Source organism: Salvelinus alpinus, chromosome 24, assembly GCF_045679555.1.
Source record: "Salvelinus alpinus chromosome 24, SLU_Salpinus.1, whole genome shotgun sequence".
Lineage (NCBI taxonomy): Eukaryota > Metazoa > Chordata > Actinopteri > Salmoniformes > Salmonidae > Salvelinus > Salvelinus alpinus.
Genome location: NC_092109.1, coordinates 32,044,332 through 32,068,957, shown reverse-complemented (window position 1 = coordinate 32,068,957; position 24,626 = coordinate 32,044,332). Strand labels below are relative to the sequence as shown.

Here is a 24,626-nt window from a genome sequence, read left to right as displayed (position 1 = left end):
ACAACCCTTTGCATGAATTTGCACTACCTGGTTTAACTGGTCTGTTGCCCTACGCATAGTCATACATGCTTGGATTTGAGTTATGGCGTAATGATCCAAGAAGTGAAATATAGTAGCTGACAAGTTTGAGATGTCTTAACATAATATTTAGTTTGTGCCACTGGTGTCCGGTGCCTTGTTGGCTAGTCTTGCCATAGGCATGTTATATGATCCCAGCACACTCCATTTTGGCTTGTGACAGCAGTTCTCATTTCTACAGTTGGAATGTAGTTCAACTTCTGTCCACATTTTATGGTATATTTTACTACATTAAAACAAAAGGAGTCTGGTGGGAAATCTGGTATAGTTGCCTTACATATGGTAGGCAAAGTGTCCTCTAGAGTAAACAAAACTCAATGTCCTGCTTCCCCCATGACTAAAAGACATTGGGAAGATCTTCCTGACGAACTCCAGAGCTGGTCAGGCACTCATGTGTAGATGGATCTGGACAGTAAGGTATTGAAATAATTATCTGCCTTAAAACAAATAGCATACAAGGTGGAACCATGAAATCTGGACACAGTGGACAGAAATTACATTTTAATACCGTGTGTAGACATATTTCTGACAATCAGAATATGGATAACAGGACACAACTATAAATGAGGTTATAGTGACGTAAAATAATTAGGATAGACTTTAGTCCCCAATTGAATGAAGACAAAGCAAATGTATCACAAACGGCTGCATGATACTGTACCTTTAATCAGTAAAACTTTTGTATGGAAAGTACTTTTTTCTAATACAATATATATTAATTATGCAATCAAAATACTTTTTCCAATGAAAGCGGGTGATGCAATCTGCTTCGGTAGAATCAAAATGGAACTATCTTGGGAGCATCTGTGACACCAGCATACATGGGGCAAGGAGCAGCAGAAATCCTTTACTGGCCATCCCTGGATTTCCACCTGTAGCCAGACCAATGCCCTCTGATCCTGAGACACAAGATACAGTAGAAAGAGGTCAGCACAGACCCATGGAAGAGAAAGTGAGATGGATCATAATCTAATTTACTGTTGTACATTCACACCCACCTTTGATCAAAGTTCCTGACCTGATATTCAACCAGTAGACAGTGCGCTGTTGGGCTACAGTGGCCCTGAAAAAAAAGTGCAATGCAGATTAATGAAAGGTTGCCTGTCAAAGTACTGTGTGAGAGAAACAGATTTTTTTCACTGACTTTTGACTTAAATTGGCATATAATTTAATGGTAAATGTACCTTTATTCTTTTAATGTCATGTATTATAAGAATTCGTTAACATTGTCATATCATTTGTGTAATACGTGCGGAGCAAAACGGATCATCTAGTTTTATAGACTCACAAAGGGTTCAAGATTAGATTTAGGGCTCTATTCAATCTGGATCGCTGAAGCCTAAGGGTTGCGCACTGGAAATGTAAAGATTATTCCCGATTGAGCAGACATATACAGTCTTTACCTTGAATGCAGTCTCCGCTAACGCATGAACATTGCTTTTAACATTGTCTCTGGAGGTAGTGGTCGAGATTTAGCAAATACGCAAGTTTACATTTGAGTAATGTGTGTAGCCAATGGTATTTTTACGAAAAGTGTAGTAAGGGTGATGAGACTCTAAACTTAATAACGTAACGCTGAACTTCAGCTATACAGATTGAATAGAGCCCTTGGTGTTATGTTCTTACATGAAGTAGATAGTGTTGGTGTTGTTGGGTGGTATCCAGGTAAACACAGTAGTGTCGTCTTTCAAGTTAGTATTGGCATGGGTGATGGCACCTTCTTTATTTCCTGAGCACTTGGAGACACAATCATATTTGTCAACCTCTTTCTAGAATGTTTAGTTTACTCATGGAATTTTCACCCCAATTAGGTTACACATGGGAAGCTATTAACTTACCTGCAGGAATTTGGTATCTGGAGGAGGAAGTTGCCAACTTCCTAAAGCATTAGTGCTAGTGCTGGCTGCCGATCGGGCCTCCAGAAGCACGCCTCTGTAGTTTGTTCCAGTTATGGTCACTTATGGGGAGATACACCAACAAACAGTACAGAGTAATACAAATGTGCCATTGCGTTCCTCTTCATCTGCAGAAATGTGGTATCTTGAATCAATGTTAAGGCATGATAACAGAAAATGTAAGAAGCCTCAGACACACTACACTGTCTTACCCATCGAAAAGTGTCTAGTTGTGACCATTGTCAATGGCCTGCCTTATCCCTTCCACTATGAATTAATAATTGTTATTTTTAACACAACACATTTTTCTAATTTGTGAACTATTTGTTAGGGTTATTTCATAACATCAGCAGAAGTGTTACTGGTCCGATCAAATTAGAAATCACATCTAGTTCCTTGGGCATGTCCAAAGCTGTAAGGTGTAGGTAGGATGTCCAACATCTTACCTGTAATGGGCTGGCCAGTCTGAAGGGTCCTGGTGCTGGTGAGGATGGTGTAGGGTGCTGGGGTTGGCTGTGGCTGCACCCCAGTGTGGCGAGGAACCATGTCATCACAGGCGGAGGTGGGTGCACCGTTGGGAAAGCCAAAGCAGGGAGAGATCCCTTGTAGAAGGACCAGACTAAACATCAACAGCTCCATCAGGTCAAGTCAAAGTAATCCAGCACAGCAGCACTACGTACAGAGGGCAGGTGGGGGAAGAGTGGAATGGGAGCCTTGAATCAAGAGATGGTCTTTTGAGGCAAATTACTGCTGAGTCACTCATGCACATGCCTGTCCACTAACAGGGGTGAACCCTTGACATGCGCAAGAGCAACAGTCCCCATATTCTACCCCCCCGCCCCACAAAAAAAGGTTTATCCTCTTCTTTTCATGGCAAGACAAAGCAACTCTTTCTTCTCCACACACTGCTGTGAAAAATTACAATTTTTCTCACCACTCGTGCACATGCCCGTGCACCAACAGGGGTGTCAGGTGAACCCTTGACCACGCGCAGGAGCAACAGTTCCCCATTCTATTTCCCCCAAAAACATGTTTTTCTTTTCATGGCAAAACAAAGCAACTCTTTCTTCTCCACATACAGCCATGAAAAATAACAATTATACTCACTGGACTCGTGGCTTGATGTCAAATTCTCTGAACTGCAATGGAAAGTTATTGTGCAATGTGACCAAGTTAACTATATTTAATCTCCTAGTCATGTCATCAACAGCAAGCTTTTACACCATGAGTAGCTCTAATCTATGGATTACTGACCATTGCTCTGGATGAGTCGATTAAATTACTTTGCTACTTGTGGAATATCTCTCAAGAATCAACTTTTTCCAGCAAACGCACTCCATGTAGCAAAATGTTATAAACATAATGGTAAAAGAAAACAGCACCTCATTCAGAATAGTCCTGAAAGGGTCAGACAGTGAGCTTTATTAGGTGTCAAGTGTTTTATTAAGCACTTTAAACCAAAAGAAACAATTTCATAAAACAGATGTTTTCCTATGAAAGTGTACCTTTATATCCTCCATTTGAACACCTGGTTTATGTTGATATATCTCAGATTCAGGTTTACAATATAATTCATGACATCATGGTCTCATTTCAAGGTTTTATTTACTGCCCAGAAAGCGCACAGCTTGGTTTCCCCTCATCGGAGTCAACCACTAAAATAGACATAACCAGTAGACACAGAACCCTCTACAGTCAAATTCAACCGGACGGCTCGATTCAATCTGTAGCGTGATTGACACTTAAAAGGCAACATGTCTGCGTTCGCAGAGACAGCATATACGATAAATGCTGTATGTCAGCTCAATTGGAAATTACCTTGACATTTCAAATCGCACTAAAGCGCTGAACTTCAGCGATACGGATTGAATCAAGCCCTTAACCTAATGAACAGAATGAGTTCTTATCAACAGTCTCAGACATTTCAGTGATGACAACCAGTAGGACCATCAGTTTCTTTTGCGTTTGTGTTTCTTCTTTTGCTGGGAGCATCTTTTCTTCTGAGGGCCTTGGTCTGACTCCAGGTTAATACTGGGCCTTGTGACTGCCTGTCTGTTGTTCTTTATTAAGTCCTCCCGAGCAATTGGCTCAATGATGGCACCTAACTGGGTGACGACCTTTGGCGCTGTGATCTTCTGCACTGTGTTTTGGGTGTTCCAGGTGTGGCCAACAGGAGAACGGATGGTGCGCTCGAACTGTGTGGGGTTCTCAAATGGGAACGGTAACTGACACACCTGCAAGATATGAAGAAATTAGAAGTTAAACCAGAACTCATTGTCATACTTTTTCTTTGGGGGGGGGGGGGAGACCATCCTCATCTGACAACCTCATATCTTTGTTTTAAATAGTACACGAGCTAGGTCACCTGGTGTGCAGCAATGGAGGAATCCCGCTTCTCTGCGATTATGATGTTAGGGAGCTTTTGGTCTTGCCTTGGTGGAGGTGGAGCAACTTTTACCCGGAATCTTAAGTAGACGAAAAAGCAAACAATGTTAGGGGGACAAACTCAAAAATACCTTCACTAAGCCTGCATGATACTACTTGGAGCAGTTTGTCAAAAGACCACAATTTAATGCCTTTGCCATCTACTTACCTCTTGCGTTTGCTACGAGAAGGTTGGAGACCGAGGCCCCCCCACTCTCCCCATCCAGGCAACGTCAGGTCAATAACCTTCGGCCTTCCTGCCTCCTCCTGTTTCCTTTTGTCCTTCAGGAAGTCGGAGATGACATCATCCCCTGCAAAGGCCTCTTTAATGATGATCCTCTGTTCCTCCTTGTCCTGAGATGGCAAAACATGACAGAAAAAGAAGAGTTTAATTTCCCAGGTAACAGCATAGGATACGTAAAGATCTTTTTGCAGGAAGGTGAGCTAATGGTGCATTGAATCCTCCTGCAGATCGAAGGGCGCTCGTTTCAGATGCGCCTTGAAAAATACATGTATTGGTCTTTGAACTGTGTCCCTTACCTCAACATCCTCGATAGCTGTTGGAGCCAACGGCATTTCGATGACCTTTGCTTCCTTGGTCAGAACCTCATTGGGATCAATCATTTTCTTTCTCTTTCTCTTTTTGTCTGCCTGTTGAGTTGCAGACTGAGTGTCTGTTTCCTCTGTGCCCGGAGTCTGGGTGGTCAGAAGTGCTGTGTCACTGGCAGAGATGTCCTGACTGAGCAGCTCCACATCCTCCAGGGTCCTAACCCGCACCAGGCCCTCCTCCAGCAGGGCAGGGCTCTCCTCCTGGCCTGCACCTGGGCTTGCCTTGGGCTGGTCAGCTGGAGGCTCCATGTGGTTCTTCACTAGCCCATGGAACAGGCTGGTGAAATTTGAGAGCCCAGCCTCCTCATCATCAGAGATCTCTACAGCCTCTTCACCATCTGAAATCTCTACAGCCTCTTCACCATCTGAAATCTCTACAGCCTCTTCATCATCGTCAGAGATGTCTAAAATCTCAGCTTTCTTCTCATCTGGAGTTTGAATGGAAAAGGAGTTGTACTTTGTGAGAGACAACACAAACACAAAACCGGGAACTTGTCCCAATGTCATTTCACTCCTGATCACGATAAGAAACTAATCTGCAAAGACCTGATGCTACATTGTGACACACTATATCAATCACCTTACCGTCATTCTCCTCCATAGACATAGGTGCAACCTCAACATCTTCAGTTTGACGCAATTTCCGCCTCTCCTCAAACCCTCTTAAAAGTGATTCTTCTTCAGTTTCCTCCATCTGCTCCTCATCCTCCTCTTGGTCGTCCCATCCTTCCCCTGGTTTCCCCACTTCTCTGGGCCAAACAGGAGGATCTAAACGGTTGCTTTCCTCCTGCATCATAGGCTCTGTAGAAAGCTTGCCTCTCATCCATGGATTCACCTGGTCCAGTATGGGCTCTACGTCATTCACAAAGTCTGGCAAGGTCTCTGCTGACTCCTCTTCATCCTCCTCATCTTCGTCAGCAGGGATTACCAACTTCTGGGTCAGATCTTTGTTCACTTCCAGCTGTATTTGCATGGCTTTTCGAGCCTGGGGACAAAGAGAAACCAAATTAGTCTCCAATTTATTTCTGTCTCATGACACATACCTATGGCGATATATTTCAAATATAGAATGCAACTTTTAAATAAAAATCTGTCTGTAAATTTGCCCGTATATACACATTGAACAAAAATATAAACGCATCATACAACAATTTCAAAGATTTTTACCGAGTTACAGTTCATGAAAAGGAAAATCAGTCAATTGATATAAATTCATTAGGCCCTTATACAGATATGCATCTGTTTGTCACATATACCTTTAAAAAGAAGTATGGGCGTGGATCAGAAAACCAGTCAGTATCTGGTGTGACCACCATTTGCTTCATGCAGCACGACATCTCTTTTGCATAGAGTTGATCAGGCTGTTGATTGTGGCCCGTGGAATGTTGTCTCACTCTTCAATGGAAGTGCGAAGTTGCTGGATATTGGCGGGAACTGGACCACACTGTCGTACACGTCTATCCAGAGCATCCCAAACATTCTCAATTGGTGACATGTCTGGTGAGTATGCAGGCCATGGAAGAACTGGGACATTTTCAGGTCCCATGAATTGTGTACAGATCCCTGCGATATGGGGCCGTGCATTATCATGCTGAAACATGAGGTGATGGCGGTGGATTAAAGGCACAACAATGGGCCTCAGGATCAGGATTGCTGTACATTCAAATTGCCATCGATAAAATGCAATTGTTGCCTCCCAATTGGCGCCGTAGTCTAAGGCACTGCATCATAGTGAAGCTGTGCCACTAGAGATTCTGGGCTCGAGTCTAGGCGGTGTCGCAGCCGGCCGCGACGGGAAGACCCATGGGGCGGCGCACAATTGGCCCAGCGTTGTTCCGGGTTAGGCCGGCAGGGATGTCCTTGTGCACTAGCTACTCCTGTGGCGGGCCGGGCGCAGTGCATGCTGACATGGTCGCCAGGTGTACAGGGTTTCCTCCGACACATTGGTGCGGCTGGCTTCCAGGTTAAGTGGGCATTGTGTCAAGAAGCAGTGCGGCTTGTGTTTCGGAGGATGCACGACTCTCGACCTTCGCCTCTCCCGAGTCCATACGGGAGTTGCAGCGATGAAACATGACTAACTACCAATTGGATACCACGAAATTAGGGAGAAAAAGGGGTAAAAATAAAATAAATAAAATGCAATTGTGTTCGTTGTCCGTAGCTTATGCCTGCCCATACCCCACCGCCACCATGGGGCACTCTGTTCACAACGGTGAATTCAGAAAACCGCTCGCCGACACAACGCCATACACATGCTCTGCGGTTGGACATACCGCTAAATTCTATAAAACGTCGCCTCCAACATCTTATGGTAGAGAAATTAACTTCTTATGGCTAGGGGGCAGCATTTTCACATTTGGATGAAAAGCGTGCCCAGAGTAAACTGCCTGCTACTCAGTCCCAGTTGCTAATATATGCATATTATTATATTGGGATAGAAAACACACTGAAGTTTCTAAAACTGTTTGAATGATGTCTGAGTATAACAGAACTCATATAGCAGGTGAAAACCTGAGAAAAATCCAACAAGGAAATGGGAAATCTGAGGTTTGTAGTTTTTCAACTCTTGGCCTATCGAATACACAGTGTCTATGGGGTAATTTCGCACTTCCTAAGGCATCCACTAGATGTCAACAGTCTTTAGAACCTTGTTTGATGCTGAGAGGGGATTGAGTAAGGTCTCTCCCAGAGTGCCACGAGCTGACCATGCACGTTCATGTGAGAGTTAGCTTGAGTTCCATTGCATTTCTGAAGACAAAGGAATTCTCCGGTTGGAACATTATTGAAGATTTATGTTAATAACACCCTAAAGATTGATTCTATACTTCGTTTGACATGTTTCTATGAACTGTAATATGACTTTTCGGCTGAACTTTTGCCTGGACCTGCCCACGCGTCGTGAGTTTAGATTGTGTACTGACCGCGCGAACCAAAAGGAGTCATTTGGATATAAATGATGGACTTTATGGAACAATTCAAACATTTGTGGGACTGGGATTCCTGGGAGTGCATTCTGATGAAGATCAAAGGTAAGCGAATATTTATAATGCTATTTCTGATTTATGCTGACTCCAACACGGCGGATATCTTTTTGGGTTGTGTTGGTCTCTGAGCGCCGTACTCAGATTATTGCATGGTTTGCTTTTTCCGTAAAGTTGATTTGAAATCTGACACAGCGGTTGCATTAAGGAGAAGTATATCTTTAAATCTGTGAATAACACTTGTATCTTTTATCAATGTTTATTATGAGTATTTCTGTAAATTGATGTGGCTCTGTGCAAATTCACGGGATGTTTTGGAGGCAAAGCCAAATGTAAACTGAGGTTTTTGGATATAAATATGAACTTTATCGAACAAAACATACATGTATTGTGTAACATGTTGTCCCGGGAGTGTCATCTGATGAAGAATATCAAAGGTTAGTGATTAATTCTCTCCATTTCTGCTTTTTGTGACTCCTTCCATTGGTTGGAAAATTGCTGTATGCTTTCTGTGACTAGTTGCTGACCTAACATAATGATGTTCTGCTTTTGCCGAAAAGCTTTTTTGAAATCGGAAACTGTGGTTGGATTAACGAGAATTTTATCTTTAAAATGGTGTCTAATACTTGTATGTTTGAGAAATTTGAATTATGAGATTTCTGTTGATTGAATTTGGCGCCCTGCAATATCATTGGCTGTTGGCGAGGGGCTCCGGTTAACATTAAATTCTCTAGCAACAACTCTGGTGGACATTCCTGTCAACATGCCAATTGCATGCTAGAGTGGCCTTTTATTGTCCCCAGCACAAGGTGCACCTGTGTAATGATCATGCTGTTTAATCAGCTTCTTGATAGTCCATCCACCTGACAGGTGTGACATATCTTGACAAAGGAGAAATGCTCACGAACAGGGTCGTAAACTAATTTGTGCACAACATTTGAAAGAATTAAGCTTTCAAAGGCATATGGAAATTTTTTGAAACATGGGACCAACACTTTACATGTTGTGTTTATATTTTTGTTCATTGTAGTTTCACAGTATGTCATGATCCAAAAGCCAAGGAGTCATCATTAACGAAAACAGATTAGCAAATAAATGCAAGATAGCTTTTTTCTGGTTAATACAGCACATTTTACAAACACGTGGTCGAATATGTTTTTGTGAATGTGACATTTGTGACTCCACAGATTACTTTTGTGACCTGCATTTTACATATTTGAAACTGCCATTACATTTTGACTGCCATTCCATATTTGTGAGTTGTATTTTACGGCTCAGTTTGTGCAGATTAAAAGCACAGCATCCATATTAGGGCTTCCTCAGCTGGGATCCTTCTGGCAAAAGCAGTGCCCACAGAGCTGGAGAGGGCTCCATATTTGACAGGTCAGAGGTCAGCCCTCACACACACACTTTTTAATGAAAAAACAACATAATTTTAAACTAGAAATGAAATTGCCATCAACTTTGGTGACTGATTACATTATGTAAGATTGATAAAGAGTAGTATAAACAATATTACCGTTTGACCACAGTTAGCATGTTTACATGCACACCATCTTTGCATTTTCTCATGTGCAGATTATATTGATTTTAGCCACGAAAAAAATATTGGTATCTTTGTGACACTACTTATATTTTAAACATTTTGATAAATTTCTTCTCCATATGATACCGCTCTTTTCTGAAAACACTGGTTCTCTCAAACTGCCCAATACATTTAAAATATTTTTTGCTAATAAAATATTGCGACTGGTAGCGTAATATCTTTTAAACAAACATCTAAAAACAGTTTAAAAGCACATTACCCCATCATCATATTTTGCCATGATGGCCTTGGACTTGGCCCATTTGCCACTGTTCTGGTGCTTCAGAGACATTCGTTCCTGTGGGAATAGAGATGAAACAGAAAAAATAAGCAGGTTTAATGCTAATAATCACAGTTTATTCTTAGGTTCTTTCAAGTTGTTTCCATCACTCTCTCCTCTCATGTAAAGGTCTCACAAAGCCTACTACCTTCATTCTTGACAGTTCCATCTTCTTCAGTTCCTCCAAGGCAGCAGCAGGGTCTGTCTTAACCATTTCATCAAACTGTTTTAGATACTCCTTACGCATCACTTTCTTCTGTACCCTGTGGTATCTGGGGAAGAAATGGGAATGTTATTCATCATGTAGTGCCTCTGATGTTCCCTTGCAGTGATGTTACAGCAATCACATGCCACCTTCCTTCCACCATCTCAGTTAATAAACCTCCTCCTGGATCAGCTCATTTCCTTTTACTTCGCATTGCTCATCCTCCAGCAGAATTTACAGCTACAGAAGTTAGGAATTTCTTATCACCGCACAATTTAGGAAAATCAATACAACAGTTCACTTTTGTAGTGCAAAATAAATAAAGCGTCAAGCCCTCGTTAATACAGGGTATGTAATACATGGTACGTATATATCAAACCCTCATTAATATAGGGAACTACATGGTAAGGATATATCAAACCCTCATTAATATAGGCAACTACATGATATGGATATATCAAACCCTCATTAATATAGGGAACTACATGATAAGGATATATCAAACTCTCATTAATATAGGGAACTACATGGTAAGGATATCAAACCCTCACTTTTTGCTTTTTATTTTTTTTTCCCTTTTGGCTTTCGCTTCATAATAAGACTGTAGTACTCTGGTTTTTTGGAGTTCTGCCCGACGGATCTTGGCCTGCAAAAAAATGTAATAATGTATTATATATTGGTTGTAGATATGTGACAACCAAGAACCATTTAGAAAAACTCCCCAATTTGTACATTGTTGTTTTTCAGTACATTGTCCGTTTTGTCCACATACAGAATGAAGTCAATATCAGTAGTGCGTGCAGGCCTTTGTCCTTGCCCAGCACTAACACACCATATTCAGCTTATTTTACACATCTGACCACATACTGGATGTCATGCTTGAGGCGGGGACTCACCTCCTCCAGACTCATGGCCCTGAGAGAAGCCTCCTCAGTGGGCGTCAAGACAGGGTCATGGAGAGGCTGCTTGTTCATGCGTAGGAGGCTGAATATCTCCTGTTCTAGGGGGGTTTGGGCCTTGAACATAAAATATGAATCTGAAATTAGTTTATAATCATGTTACACAAACAGAAAACTCAAAAGGATATTTTTACACCCACCTTCCATCCAGCCACCACCTGCTCTATGCGTTTGGGGCCAGAGGGCTCCTGGTTCAGTGGGAAGACCAGCTGCTCTGCCTTCTGGTTCTGTAGGACCACACTCTGCCAGCGAGACACCTCTTTTGACGTTTTCTCAAAAGCCACTTCTCTTTGGATCTGTACAAGAATATTTGTTCAATCCTCTGAGTCGTGAACAGTGGCCTGCATTCAAGACTAGACATCCTGCCCCTGTCGGTGGTCTTACCTTTTCTGTCTCCTTCCTGGTCAGGGGCGTCTCCAGGGTGCTCTGGTTGTGTTGAAGGTTCTTCAGCTGCTTCTTCGTCTTGATTAAGGCACTGGGGGTCTTATCCAAGGTTCCAATGAGGTCAGACAAATTTATTTTGTCTCCTTCACCTGTCAGTCATGACACGCGGACAGACATACAGTTCAGACTCAGCTTATTGTTCAAACACATTTTGGATTTCCATCACGGTTCCTGGATCCTGTCATTTAACTTTCACAAACTAACTGACAAAAAACCTTGATAAAAGCACAAGGCATTTTCAAATAAGTAAATCAGGTACATTTAGCATCATTTACCTTCAGCATTGACTGTGAATTCTGACACCTGAATGCTTGCTTCAGACCGTTCAGTAAGCTTCTTCCTGATCGTGAAAACAATGCACATCAGACAAAGAAATGGATCAAACATGACTACAAAAGCAATACAAGTAAAAATGTAACATTACATACTGGTGAATAATATAATGAGTTGGTGGGCCAAGTTTGCCAGTCCTCATTTCTCCTGTATAACTCCAGAAGCCCAACTCATCTAGGAAGGTACTATAGCAGCACAATTTTCTGACATCTCTCACCTCTTCTTCCCCCCAAGCGAGCTGATGGCCTCCAGCAGCTTGCAGTGTTTCCTCTCATCATCACTGCCTCCCTGTATCAGACAAAACAAACAGCAGGGCCCTACATTCGTCCATTGTACTCACATATGCACGTAAATATTTTGCAGTGCGATCTGGAATTTTCATTTATGAGCACCAGTGAGTGAGAAAATGAAGGATTCTAGCGTTATTACCTGTAGACATTTTTTGCATACTCCTAAATGTATTTCTGTATGCCTACATTTTCAACTTAGGAGCAAACATGCTCCTTGTAAAAAAGGTCAGTATAGAGCACTACACTGTACCCAAAATGAACCGACCAATCCAGAATTCATGTGCTTTGAAAAGTCAGCTCATACTGATTCTCAATATAGTGACCTCCTCTTTCGTGTTCTTCCTGCATGTTTCAAAAATTCCAAATAGACAGATAAGCTACTTATTATTGCTCAAGATAATTACTGCAGGTGTGTGTGTGTATGTGTGTGTATCCTACCTCATCCTCACTAGCACTAATGTTGTCATCTGCCAGTGCCCGTTGAAGCTCCTCATCATCCTCGTCATCCATCCCCTGGACCACCATCTCACGGGAACTGGAGTGGGGGACAAAAGAGCTACCTGTTACTTTGCACTTAGTTATCTTTTTATTCCATCAATATTTGACTAATCTACCAAAGACCATCATCATTAGCCCCTGGAGTTCTGTGCAACGTGTAGTTAGCACACACACGTATGTGGACACCCCTTCGAATTAGTGGATCTAGCTATTTCAGCCACACCTGTTGCTGACAGGTTATAATAATCAAGCACAGAGCCATGCGATCTCCATAGACAAACATTGGCAGTAGAATGGCCGTACTGAAGAGCCCAGTGACTTTCAACGTGGCACCGTCATATGATGGAACAACTCAGCTTGTCAAATTTCTGCTCTGCTAGAGCTGCCCCGGTCAACTGTAAGTGCTGTTATTGTGAAGTGGAAATGTCTAGAGCAACAGCAGCTCAGGCGCGAAGCGGTAGGCCACACAAGCTCACAGAACAGGACCACCGAGTGCAGAAGTGTGTAGTGCGTAAAAATTGTCGGTCCTCGGTTGCAACACTCGCTATCGATTTCCAAACTGACTCTGGAAGCAACATCTGCACAAGAACTGTTCATCCGGGGCTGCATGAAATGGGTTTCCATGGCCAAGCGATCACCATGCGCAATCCCAAGCGTCAGCTGGAGTGGTGTAAAGCTTGCTGCCATTGGACTCTGGAGCAGTGGAAATAAGTTCTCTGGAGTGATAATCACGCTTCACCATCTGGCAGTCCAACAGACTAATCTGGGTTTGGTGTATGCCAGGAAAAGTGTGGAGGTTGTTATAGCAGCAAAGGGGGGAGCCTTTGTTTACATATCTTGCATTACTCATCACATATGTATATACTGTATTCTATTCTACTGAATTTTAGTCCGTTCTGCTCTGACATCGCGCGTCCATAGACATATAGTCTTAATTCATTCCTACTTAGATTTTTGGGTATGTTGTGCAATTTGTTAGATATTACTTGTTAGATACTACTGCACTGTCGGAGCTAGAAGCACAAGCATTTCGCTACACCCGGAATAACATCTGCTAATCACGTGTATGTGACCAATAAAATTTGATTCGAACTCCATAGTAATGCCCATGATTTTGGTATGAGATGTTCGAAGAGCAGGTGTCCACATACCTCATGTAGTGTAAGAAATAAGTGCGACTAATTACTTGAAATTAAAGGTCGAGAGCCACTGATGGTGCCAAATACACCAAATCACGTTAGTTAGCTAAAATTAGCGATTTGGCTAATATCATTGTATGCTGTAGCGTTAAGGTTTTCCTTCACTGGAACTAAGGGGCATAGCCCCAACCATGAAAACAGCCCAGACCATTATTCTTCCTCCACCAAACTTTACAGTTGGTACTATGCATTCGGGCAGGTAACGTTTTCCTTTGGTGAACCAGGTAGCTAGTTAAAACGCAAAGGTTAGCTACTTAACGTAATTTTGTGTATTTGGCACCATCAGTGGCTCTCGACCTTTCATTTCAATTAATTAGTCGCACTGTAAAGAATATCAGTAGAGGCCCGAGTTATTGAAAATGTGAGTTCAGTGCACAAACCTTGTCATCTTCATAGTTTCTCCACTCTTTCGTGTAGCTTTTGACTTGGCCATGTTGACTCGAAACTAGCTAGAAACACACGTGCAATGCAAATGCCGTGTGGGAGTGAAGTCTGTCGTACGCTGTCGTAAAAGCGCGTGCGACACAGCTGGCATGTTCGAGGACATCAATGCTGCGTACTACGCAGTTGGCACTCGTGGCCCAGATCTGCTGAAATTGACAAGTGTGGGTAACTGGGTATTTGGAGCACAGGTAGAACAATGAGGTTAGTTGTAAAAAAATATTTGCTTGGAGTGTCTGAAAGTTGGCGTTGCAAAAGAAGTTGGTGGATCAACAGCGATGGGTGTAACACAAAAACAGCAACAAAATGGCTGAATCAACAGTGATGAGTAGCTTAATGTTTACATATCAGGCTAAGAGATCTAACGTAGTAGGTTAGGGTTAGGCTGAGCTAAAAATGCTACAGTTTTCAACAATCGACTAGTCATGCAGACCAATCAGCCACGCCACAAACGGTCTTGAGTGACAACAAATCTGCCCAATTAGCTGATTCGCTTTCCATACACCCACTTCTCTTGATCCTCCCACTTCTGTTGACACGGCCACTTACAGACACACTCCATTTATGCAGTTACCCATGACCCGAAAAATAATGCCAGGCTCTAATCATGACCATCCAGTTAATCTTTTTTAAAATAAAAATACAATTATTTAACGAGGCAAGTCAGTTAAGAACAAATTCTTATTTTACAATGACGACCTACCCTGGCCAAACCCTCCCTTAACCCAGACAACACTAGGCCAATTGTGTGCCGTATGGGACTACCGATCACTGCCGGTTGTGATACAGCCCGGGATTGAACTAGGATCTGTAGTGACACCTCTAGCACTGAGATGCAGTGACTTTCGAAGGCAGTGAGATGCAGTGCCCTTGACCGCTGCACCACTCAGTAGTAGTAGTTTATAATTAATGACTTATCTTCTTCTGGAACACGAATTCCCCCAAGTTTTTCCCTGAACTCTATCCTACTTACCACCAGTGGCGATTTTAGCATGTCAGTCTTGGTGGGGCACACTCAACAACAAAAAATTAAGATGCATGCCAGCAAAGCCACTACACAACACTAAACAATACATTAATTGCACTATAACGGTGACAAACGGTGCCCACAAACTGTTAGGGCCTACATAAAGCTATCCCAACAGCAAAGCTTTCTTTTCAGCACAATGGAGTGAATCCTTACCACTGCTACACCTTGCTATCAGCGGAGCCTTGTCTGGCAGCGAAACAGTTCATATAGCCTCATTTACTGCCTTTTTAAAAAAACATAGCTGATATGGCTGACTTGCCTCAACAAATGTGGTTTCTACTGACAATTGAGATGTACAAACAGTGGCATAAGGGGACGACGAGCGCATAAGAGGCAATCCATAATTTCGATTAAGACATTAATGAGCAAGCTGGGACGGACGTAGTCATAACTATTTGTTCAGAACTTTTGAAATGTACAGTGACAGAATTCAGAACATAGGCCATTCTTACAGTATTCTCCCTGTACACCAAGTCAGAACCGTAGGATAAATAAAGGGGGCATATAAGCAGACAATGAAAGCTCTTACAATATTCGATGATTACATTTATCTAAAACAGGCTATAGGCTACATGTGCACCACCAAGTCAGAACAGTAGGCTAAGTTATGAGGGGGAAAGGGAACAAATTATTAGGGTGAAGCACATGGGCTACTAACAGTTTACTACAGAACATACATTTACATTTACATTTAAGTCATTTAGCAGACGCTCTTATCCAGAGCGACTTACAAATTGGTGCATTCACCTTATGATATACACTTAATATTAATTTCTTAGTTACAGTATACATATCTCCCTGGCATATTACATAATTTATGCAGTAATATAAAATACATTTTTGGACTCACCTTGTTGTGCTCTACTCACTTGAACAGAAAGGTGGCACGGAAGTCCTTGTGGGCAAATTTTGTCATCAAAGTCTGGCATTATCTGAATTTATGGTGCTTTCAAGACAAGTGGGAACTCGGAAAAACACAAGGTCGAATCATGACGTCAGTGATCTTCAGGTCAGAGCTCTAGAAAGAGGCCCGAGTTCCAGACTTGGAATTCCAAGTCCCAGACTTGGAATTCCTAGTTGGATGACCGTTCAAAACGTGTTTTCCCAGTCGGAGCTAGTTTTTTTCAGAGTTCCCAGTTGTCTTGAACTCACTAAAGTCATGCTGGATTGACAGCATGGCCAATGTATTCAAACTTTTCTTGCCCATGGTGTTGAATGTTTATCCTTTTAAGCTTGGAAAAGAGGCCAATAAACCCAGACTTGGACCACACACCCACAACACTGAATAGTAGGCTAGTGATTGCTTAGCAACACTCTGAGTTAGCCACTGATTCCTTCCAAACCACTCATTGTTGAATTTGCGATTTCCAACTTGTTGTGTAACGTTTGTGTCCAATGGCCGATGAGCACAGATACATTTTATCTATAATTTCCTCTTTAAATGACAAGGATTGAAAACGATTTGCAGTAGATTGTCAACGTGATTCATGATGATGACTGCTTGTCTAGCTTGCTAGCTAAGATTTTGAAAGTATGATGTTGACATGATCAGTCCAATCAAAGCTAAGGTACATATAATGTGATTTCCTCCCAAGTGGCACATTGATCTAAGGCACTGCATCGCAGTGCTAGAGGCGTCATTACAGATCTGGGTTTGATCCTGGGCTGTGTCGCAGCCAGCCGCGACTGGGAGACCCATGGGGCGGCACACAATTGGCCCAGCGTCATCCAGGTTAGGGGAGGGTTTGGCCGACAGGGATGTCCTTGTCCCATCACGCTCTAGTGACTCCTGTGGCGGGCCGGGCGCATGCACACTGACACGGTCGCCAGTTGGACTGTGTTTCCTACAACACATTGGTGTGGCTGGCTTCCGGGTTAAGCGGGCATTGTGTCAAGAAGCAGTATGGCTTGGTTGGGTCGTGTCTTCGCCTCCCCGAGTCCGTACGGGAGTTGCAGCGATGAGACAAGACTGTAACTACCAATTGGATACCACGAAATTGTGGAGAAAAAAATATATAAACATACCCAGTTGTAATGTGGCTCATATAGTGAGGATGACTATAATAGTTGGGTTGTTTTCATGTCTTTTTGTACATAGTTTGTGTGGTAAAACAATGTATACAGCCATGTGATGGCATTGAATTAATTCCATCATTTAATTCTGGAGAGGTATGTAGTTTCCTGAACAGCTATATATAGCCAACTAGAAGGTATGATAATGCAATCAACAATAACTAATGTCTTGAATCATAAAATGTTTATTTTTTCTTGAACTAAAGATTTGAACTTCTATGGTCTGGGGATGAATTTTTTTAACATGATCAAAACCACACTGCATATGTAACGGATGTGAAATGGCTAGCTAGTTAGCGGGTACGCGCTACTAGCATTTCAATCAGTTACGTCACTTGCTTTGAGACTTAAGTAGGGTTTCCCCTTGCTCTGCAAGGGCCGCGGCTTTTGTGGAGCGATGGGTAACGACGCTTCGTGGGTGACTGTTGTTGATGTGTGCAGAGGGTCCCTGGTTCGCGCCCGTGTCGGGGCGAGGGGACGTACTAAAGTTATACTGTTACACATAGGCTGACCATCAAAGAGTACATTTCACTAGTTTAAATTGTTTGGAAATCAGTGGCTTAATGTAATATGGACCTTTGAATTATTGAAGCATCAGGTAGCAACATATGGCTGGTCCACTAAGCAAATCCTTTAATGAAATAAAAACACAACATTACTTTCTGTGAAGTACAGGAAAGTACTAGTTTTTATTCCTTCATAATCAAACTTCACAAACAGCGTGAACTTGTACAATACCTCAGAGTGAAAATTACAAAAAAAGTGCTGGTAACATTTACAAAAAATCATCCTTACTTAGCAACAATCAGTTTATTCTTCCTCACTTTTTTTAGTCTTTTGTATTAAGGCTTAATACTTCTGTATAAAGTATATGCAAGATAAGTCTTCACAGTTTTTCGAAAAAAGTCACAATATTATGTAACATAATGAAGCTTTACGGCTATTTTTCTTTATAATAACAAATACACATCACTGGTAAATATACGTGAAATACAGGGCTTACTGTAAAATGGCAGGTAATGATACTGTTTGCTGAAATAACTTGCTTTCACACATTGATAGGAAAGGTTTGACATACCATTGTGATAACTAAAGGAGGAAGAAAGAACAAATAATTAGCATAAAAACTTGGGAGATCGCCTCCAAACTTTGGCACATCCCTTTAAACATTTTCACAAAATATATAAGGTTTATTTTGGAAATCATATGCACGGAAAAATAGCAAAACTGGCATAAAGTGAAAACATGCTGTGTAGTAAGGTGATAAACCAGAGATATTACATAGCCAGTCTTTTCCACTCAGACTGACATGAATAAGGTGCATTTGTAAGACTCAAAGCATGTACTGTAGGTCTTTCTCTTAGATTTAAACAAACAAAAAGAACTTAAAACAGAAACTTTCAAAAAACATAAAAATAAAGTTGACCAAGTCTCGAGGCGACCTCTTGTAATCATGCATCTCCATGGGTTGAGAGAATGGTTGAATATCTCTTACTACAGTAATGCAGCTGTTCAGCTGTGGCATATGAAAAAAATAAAAAAGGAGGGCTGTATTTTATTTCTTATGTTATTTACTTATCTTTTAGAATGTGGATATTCCACAGAGACTATTTACTGTGGAACATGTGTCTGTGATCATTTAGAAGAGTAATAAATGAGATGGAATCAAAAACTGAACGCAGTACAAAGCTGATATGTTCAGGGGATTCCCTAAGCTGCACTAGTTCAACAGATGGGAGCTCTAGCCCTATCACTTACCAATTTCACCCTCATGCATACTGTACGGTTAAAGTGACGCAACAAGCTTGCTTTAAATAGCCTACATCACAAAAGCAATTTGGTTTTAGTGCAAACACAATTGGCTGGCTTAAGCTTCTCAATAATAACAAGCTCACCAAGGAGATTACAAGAAGGCACATACTTATGCTTCCTCTAACACGCAACATATTTAGACAAACTGCAGCACCACAAAACGGTAGGCCTAATAACAGGAAAGCTAATATTTCCAGATACCAAAAATCATAGTTATCATGATTGCTATCATAAATTATTGATGATTTAAAATTATCAATAAAGAACATTTAGGCGTCAACAATATTTCACCCCACTACTCTTGCTGTCTATTTTCTTATGGGTAATTATGAATTACAATATATGTGGGTGGACTTTGATTCTTTGGATGGCTAAACTGATGTTACAATTGACAAGGAAAGTTACATTTCCCATCCATCAGTGTTTTACTACACAAATGTTGTAGTCTTTTTTTCATAAATATTTTTAATCAATAATTTCCCAGAAAAATGACCTTGAACTGACCTTGAATCTTTACAGATCATATGAGTGTTTTAAAACAAAAATGAGTAAATCAGTGAAGAAAACTGTATGTTTTAACATGGAGGAAGTTTAATGTCTTATGTTGGAATCATTTGAAAAAAAATGTGTCTACATAACATAAACCTTTTTTACCTTTTGTTCAGTTATCTTTTTGATGAGGACATTTTACAATGATTGCATGTTTATGGGATATGTTGTAACACTCCTCTCCTTCCTGTCCCTCATTTAGGGCTAGTAAGAGCCGTTTCATTTTCTCCAAAACAATCACAAGAGGAAACTATGCACCTCAGACTCGGACACTTCTGATTGGTCAAATATGTCAACTCTAAACAACAATGTGTGCGTGTCCAAGTTCATAATGTGCGTCTCAAAGACAACAAGTTTCCATTCTGTACCTTTACACAAAAAAAAAAATTCAACAAACTTTTCAAATATCACCTTTTACACAGCATTACCCCTGTGCACAGACAGCTCTCTTATTTGAGATACTGTGGCTTGAAGAATGTGTCAATTGTTCTGTGTCATATTGCTTTCCATCAACGAAGACCAAAATATGTTTAGTGCAAATCTCTTTTCTGGTTTGATAAGTGGTAGTCGGCTCTAAAAAAAGACTTTGACATTAAGGTCACTACAGGGTTCAATCTATATGTTTGATTGACATAGTAAGACAACATATACCAAGTGGTTTCTTTTGATTAATGAATTGCTATTAAGTGGTATCCCTTTTGATATTTTAGCATTTACTTATTTTGTTAGAACAGGGAATTTTGAAATCGTTATTGTATAATTATGATGGCCAGATTTTATAAGCCTGACAAATGCAAAATTTTGGCAGATATATTTCAGCACCTTATCGATTAAATGGTGGAAATAAAATTTCCAGTCAGAGAAGTCACTATTCCTTCTCTAGCAGGTTGGACCCTCTCTGTCTGTCAGGTAATGTGTGCGATAAGGCTGTATTCTGTGTAGTCGGTTCATGTCTCTCATATAATAGCTCTCAACTTGGAAATGTTGGAAAACTCACTCCAGTCCAGTGTTTGACAAGTCAAAGTATGAAACTTCCTTGTAGCCTACCTACATACATAAAAAAAACTCATCACCTATTTCAAAACAGCAGTCATACAATTCAAACAAGGTTGTTTCATAACAGTAATAGAAATACCAACCAACTTGGAGCACACATAAAAGAAAACAAACTGAAAAAACAACATTACTGCAGCATATAAGTCAGGGTTGCTTATGTGTGATGTTAACTACCTGTACTACAACAGCTCCACTTCTGCCAAGTTTATTATTCTAATATATAAGGAGTATTTGATCAGGAAGATAAAGAAATCACAAGCCAAAGCAGGCAACAAAACCTAACAAAAGATTCTTAATTAAATACATGTTCATACACACACACACACACACACACACACACACACACACACACACACACACACACACACACACACACACACACACACACATATATATAGTATATATATATAATATATATATATATATGTAAGTGCAACTTATTTTTCACTGCAGGTACATATCTTAAATAAACAGCTTTAAGATATGTCAGAAAAAAGCTTGAATATCTGATTAAAAACCTAAGCTTTCTGTAACATAAATCGACACATGTACTGTGGGAGCATACTGACTTTCTGATTCATCACTGAGTGGATCTTACAATGTCCAATGTAGACACTGACTTTATGCAACTACCACACTAAAGAAGCACGGCCCAAATAACTAATCATATTTCAAACATCCAGCTTGAAAAAAACTTTCAAATTATGTCATACCCCCACAATAAGTGAAATTTTACTAATACTAATTTTCCAACGGGTTGCATTTTTCTTTGATATGAACAATTCATATTACAACAAATATATCATGTAGTAATCAACATCATGTACTTACTGTATGCTACCAACTGATAAGACATTTGGTCCAACTCATCAAGATGTTAATACAACTCAATTAATAGTAATATCTTTACACCGTTTTGTTGTTTTTGCCTTAATTATTCATCAAATGTCAGCTGGCTTTTGTGTTTAATGCTATCTGGGGGAAATGTATATGTAGCAGGCTCTAAATAAGCCATCAAAATGTTATAATATCGTATTGAGGGATAAAACCGTTGTCATTAAATCAGATTTAGGCCTCTTTGTGTTGCTTGGTTCGGTTGTTATGGGCAGCGGCAAGTTTAATCTTCCTACTCTTTTACTCAATGGCATCAACACATTGCAAAACAAGTATGTGCAAAAGCAACTTATATTTTGGTCCACCTCAAAGTTTGAAAAAACAGTCTAAATTCGGTATGGGTCTTCCACTATATGTTTGAATAACATTTTGAGACAGATGTCTTTAGAATATTACTCAGACAAATAGATACATTTTGCATGGCATGTCACTTTAGTATCAGTTCTCCACTAATCCAGTGCATTTAGTTTATCAGAGAGTAAAAGCTTTGAAATCAACAATACGGCAGGAAGAAATCAATTACTGAAAACTGGAATAACAGACAAATGGATTAAACAAAGATAAACGGATCAATCAAACAAAATCAAATGTGAATTGAAAAGGCCTAAATCAATTTGCTAAGTGTGTGTAGAAAAAATAACTAATGGATATTGAGTATTAATTTTAAGCAGAAGAACAATGCAACATTTACAATCTTATTCATGTTATAACATGCTATAGTTCTACAACAACTACTACGTGTCAGGTTTCTTTTTATATTTTGCTGAATTTCTTTAGAAAAGCTATTTTGGTCTACAGTAGGCACATTAACACAACAATTAAACTACAGTCTACCAATAGTGATCAGAGGACAAAACGCAGAAAAGCATTTTCACAAGCACCCTGTCTTGAGTATCAAAGAAAATATAATTTTAGCCATCTTGCCAGATTTGAACACATACACATTTATAGGAACGTACATCTTGGTAGTGTTTGTTATCGCTTACGCAACAGATAATGTTCTTTCTGCTTGAAATTCAGACACTGTGATATTCTTATCATTCTTTGGTGTTTACGGAAACAAGCATATGTCATCCAACATGTTCAATAGCCCCCTGATGGTTTGGTTTCATATCACAACAAATCATTACTACCACCGGCACCTTTAACAACACCAAGCAACGTATTGTAATGGAAGCTCTGCATGCCCAAACTAATTATATATGATTGCATGCTGATTGAGACCACAAGTATGTGTGGTACACGGCAGAAAGTGGGCAGAAATATGTTCACCAAACCTATTAGGTAAAAGAGAGACAAACGTAGAAAAACATATGGGTAATACAGTGCAGTGCATGTTGCTTCATCTCACCATAGACATAAATTATATTTTGGACATGTGAGAAGTGCAAGAGACCTGCTGAAAGCCCCACAACAATTATTCAAGGTGCTAAGCAAGCTACTGTTGAGGCTCTTTTATTCAGCACCTTTCAAACTCCACATCTTCTGGATGACTCAGTATTCTCCGTAACTAAGACACAACATTTAAGGGAGAGTTTGAGATATATTGCATATGAAACACAATCTGATAGGTAGAAGGACACACCATGTTCCAGAAGAACACACCAAGGTAGCAAGCAGGCCATTTTCCTTTATGCAGGGGCATATTCTGCACTATGGTTAGAAGCAAAAACAAAATCCTATGATGGGACCATCAATGCCAGAGATGATAAGCAGTGCTTTTCTGAGACGGATCTGCAATCATATACAGTTTAGCAAGCCAGTGACACTATAATAAACATAAATGTGAGGATGATTATTGTGGAGATTCAACTAAACGTAAACCAACATAGAGGGGAAAATGTCACACGACAAAATAACCAGCAGAGCAGACCAGCAAGTAATGAAAAGAAAGTCATTGATCTATTGTCCTAGTAAGGCTGTTGGGGTCACATCATTTGTTACAGAGTCTGAAAAAATCGACAACATAATCTCGTAGAGTGAGGACAGACTAGGTACAGGAATGTTCTGGACATTACAGGAATGTGCATATTTCAGATATGCTGCAGGTATTGGTTCCTAATAATTTATGACACTAACTTTCCTTATCAATTCAAGGTAGAGAGACACACAATTGGTGAATATTGATTCCAAATCAAATTGTAGAGTAACACTCTCATACAACGATAGATTATGACAAGACTGCTGAAGAAGAGGGGTAGCGGTCTGATTCTTGTTTACAAGGACACTTTTAATTACATCTAGCACTCAGACAAATGCTTGGTACTCTTCAAGTAAAACTTGATTGCACTTCTAACTGATATTGCTGTGGTGTTGTAGGCTGCAGTAGCTGAAGCAAATATAGCACTGCACTGATGTCACTGATCAAGTACAGTAACGTAGGCGCGCACGTGTAGCTAGCTGCAGGGACCGAGTAGCATCATTGATTGCTAGGTCTGAAACATTCCGACCAGCACAAAGACAATAGTACACACTTTATCCATCATTACGAGCTACAACCAGAGAACAAACACAAGGAATGTGCTCAACTGACTGGCATGTCTTATGTGAGATCATAATCACTGTATTCTGATAGAACAGCTAGGCTATGTCTAAGGACAACATTTGATTGTGGTTGGTATTTTGCATCAAAACAAAAATCGAAAGGTAAGAAAATATGTGGTTTAGTGACTACTATTTATATTATTTTTAACAGCAAAACCCCCCCAAAATGTAATTATAGACATTCAGTGTGGCAGAAGAATGATAGCTGGTGCTGATAAGCCAGAAGTCATGACAATTTAGGTGTGCTTACAAACCTGGGCAAACTACGCAAAACTATTTAAAATCTTTCGGATCACATACCTGTAGTTTTAGACGAACAAAACAACGTTGTGTTTTTGTAATGGCAAACATGAAGATAGGGACTAGTTACTATATCGTATTACTACACATGTTTACTCATTGTTTTAATGAAGAAGAGTTAGTTGAATGCCTCATGGCTAGGCCCCT

At 40.5% G+C, this 24,626-nt stretch overlaps 2 protein-coding genes across 2 annotated transcripts; both read right to left on the bottom strand.

Annotated features, from left to right (window-relative positions):
• Window positions 1–564: 564 nt before the first annotated feature.
• Window positions 565–2,875, bottom strand: LOC139551826 (putative defense protein Hdd11). The gene is made up of 5 exons (XM_071363185.1): window positions 2,420–2,875; window positions 1,917–2,035; window positions 1,705–1,814; window positions 1,077–1,141; window positions 565–977 (listed from the first exon to the last, which is right to left on the bottom strand). The coding sequence occupies exons 1-5, from the start codon at window positions 2,610–2,612 to the stop codon at window positions 868–870; spliced, it is 597 nt and encodes a 198-aa protein (XP_071219286.1). The 5' UTR covers window positions 2,613–2,875; the 3' UTR covers window positions 565–867.
• A 684-nt stretch (window positions 2,876–3,559) lies between these two features.
• On the bottom strand, window positions 3,560–14,758 carry LOC139551824 (U3 small nucleolar RNA-associated protein 14 homolog A). The gene is made up of 15 exons (XM_071363183.1): window positions 14,161–14,758; window positions 12,522–12,618; window positions 12,011–12,081; window positions 11,736–11,800; window positions 11,401–11,549; window positions 11,157–11,312; window positions 10,954–11,073; window positions 10,609–10,703; window positions 10,001–10,124; window positions 9,793–9,870; window positions 5,592–5,991; window positions 4,938–5,434; window positions 4,567–4,751; window positions 4,339–4,438; window positions 3,560–4,207 (listed from the first exon to the last, which is right to left on the bottom strand). The coding sequence occupies exons 1-15, from the start codon at window positions 14,211–14,213 to the stop codon at window positions 3,923–3,925; spliced, it is 2,475 nt and encodes an 824-aa protein (XP_071219284.1). The 5' UTR covers window positions 14,214–14,758; the 3' UTR covers window positions 3,560–3,922.
• Between the last annotated feature and the right edge of the window lie 9,868 nt (window positions 14,759–24,626).